This window comes from Bombus pascuorum, chromosome 8 (genome assembly GCF_905332965.1).
Source record: "Bombus pascuorum chromosome 8, iyBomPasc1.1, whole genome shotgun sequence".
Taxonomy (NCBI): Eukaryota; Metazoa; Arthropoda; class Insecta; order Hymenoptera; family Apidae; genus Bombus; species Bombus pascuorum.
Genome location: NC_083495.1, coordinates 15988575 through 15990903, shown reverse-complemented (window position 1 = coordinate 15990903; position 2329 = coordinate 15988575). Strand labels below are relative to the sequence as shown.

The 2329-nt window shown below is 35.6% G+C and overlaps 1 protein-coding gene across 1 annotated transcript; it reads right to left on the bottom strand.

The window, feature by feature from the left end:
* Positions 1-470: 470 nt before the first annotated feature.
* LOC132909912 (cilia- and flagella-associated protein 276) lies at positions 471-2096 on the bottom strand. The gene is made up of 3 exons (XM_060965140.1): positions 1880-2096; positions 1171-1311; positions 471-1024 (listed from the first exon to the last, which is right to left on the bottom strand). Exons 1-3 carry the CDS (start codon positions 2081-2083, stop codon positions 827-829), a joined length of 543 nt encoding a protein of 180 aa, XP_060821123.1. The 5' UTR covers positions 2084-2096; the 3' UTR covers positions 471-826.
* Between the last annotated feature and the right edge of the window lie 233 nt (positions 2097-2329).

The window sequence follows — 2329 nt, the reverse complement described above, 5'->3', positions numbered from 1 at the left end:
CTTCGGTTGGTCGACAGTGAGAACGCACCGTGCACTGACTCACGCTTTCGCTTCTTGTCACAGCGATGTCTAAAGGGGCGAAACCGATGCTGCACGCGACAGATCGCTGCCAAGATTCCAAAGATACCGCATCACGACGCCGTGAGATATCTACCAAACAAATTTGCCAACATCGTTCGATACCATCGGCCTCGGGGGTGTCTTAAGTAAGGGGCAGTTATTGCGATGATTTGGGTTAGCTCGAGACTTTTGGGATATTTTTTGCTGATTCCTTGACACGTTCGTCGTTGATAGAGTCTCCGTTACACGTTAATAAATAATTTTTTTACATACTACGTTTCCATAACCGTTGTAAAATTCCGTTTCGGGTTCTAAACGTACGTTGCTATTCCTATTAATTATATCTTTGTTTCTAATACGAATATTTTCCAATTTACTGAAATCACCCACTTTTCTACGTAGAATTTGTAATTTTTATTGCATCCTTACATTTAACAAAACATACGTATATAAAATAATTGGCATTGTATAACGATCTAAATATTACGTTGCGTAGCAAGTTTTTTTTCGAAATTTCACTATAATTAAGAAGATATATAAAACAGAGTATGAAACGAAGTACTCTACTAATCGCACACGAACCGTATAGATTTATCGACGATATTACGGTAAAATGATACGTATTCATAAACATATAGAAACGATCGACAGTGCCGATGATAATCATAAAATCGTTGATTTAATTTCCTCAAATACGATTGTTAGCACAGATTTGTCTGCCGGGTTTCCACCTCAAACACCGTACAGATCCGTGTTTAAATACTGTTTAAATACTGTAAAAAGTTCCGTCGATTTTGCGACTGTATCCGGGATTAGATTGAACCGAGTGAGGTCCGGAGATATTTAATTTCACGCTACTCGGATGGACTCGTCTCTCTGGCACCGGACCACGATAACATTCTGCTCTTTTCACAAGCAACGAAACGGGATCTTCCGTTACTGGAATATCCGGTGTCTTGGAAACCTTAATTAATCGAAAATAAACACGAACCTCTAAGTTATATTTTTTGATCGAGAAAGATATCGTCGTTAACGATTTGAAAGATTCTTACCTTCCAGATAAAAGATTTTACAAAAATATAGGATAAATTACAAAGAGCGTTGTTTTACCTCGATTTGATTTTTTAAAACACGCCACGTTCTCTTTCCTAAAGTTTCTGGTTGCACTAGGACGTAGCTCTTGGGCACCAACGTATCTTTGCTGTGAATGTATACGGTTGTAAGCGCCAGATCCAGAGCGTCGTTTGGTACCTAACACGTTCGTAAAGTTTAGTCAAAAACGTAATTTTGTAATTTGTAAAACGAAGTTGTAACTATTCCTCTTTACTATGCACGATAACATGAACATACAAATATGGAAATGGGAGAAAAATTAGAAGAAATTCTTGTGAATTGTGAAAATAGCGGACGATTTTTAAAAACTTTAACTTTTATCAAAAACTTTGCAATATTTTGCTGTGTCGTGTTCATCGTACAAGAAAAGATTACATAAAGATACAGCTAGAAATAAATTAAATTTCAAAGTGTGTATTAAAATATATTCAGAATATTTAATTATGAATTGATAATAAAAAACATATTGCAGAAGCTGTTTCAAAAATATATAGCTTGTAAAAATATGGAAATAAATTGCATAGAACTTACGATACATTGGCAAAGTTAATATCTACACTTGTATATAATTAAAACGACATGAATATTTAGGTATGCGTCACGCAAGCACTGTCATAATAAAAAATACAAAACGAGATTCGATTGTACTAAATGGTGAAATAAAAAAATAATAACGAAGATTTTAGGTTAACGTATGTAGTTTTACCTGTGATCTGAGAAGCCTATTATCTTTCCGTATACTATTTAGCGTATGATGAGCGAAGAGACGTTCGTGCGCTTTTAACTTGGCACTCCAGTCTCTGTCCTTAGGTGAAACTTTATTACCTAGTACAGGTCGTCGTAGCCACACTCCTTCGCGTACTACATCCGGCACAGGATAAGGGTTTCTAATGTAACTCACTTCCGCCATTCTAACACCACCTGTAACTATAAACGTTCCTAAGTTTGTAGTAAAATGCGATACAAGCGTAGCAACGCGATATAAAATAAACGTTTACTTGCTTTATGTTTCGCTATATTATAAAATTAATAAAAATAAAATTTCGTGCGATTAGCGTGAACTATGCTGTAGGACGCGGGGATTGCAGTTACATACATTGAGAAAACGTTTCATTGGAAATGTGTTCAATAACTTTAGCGTAAAAAGAGATACTAA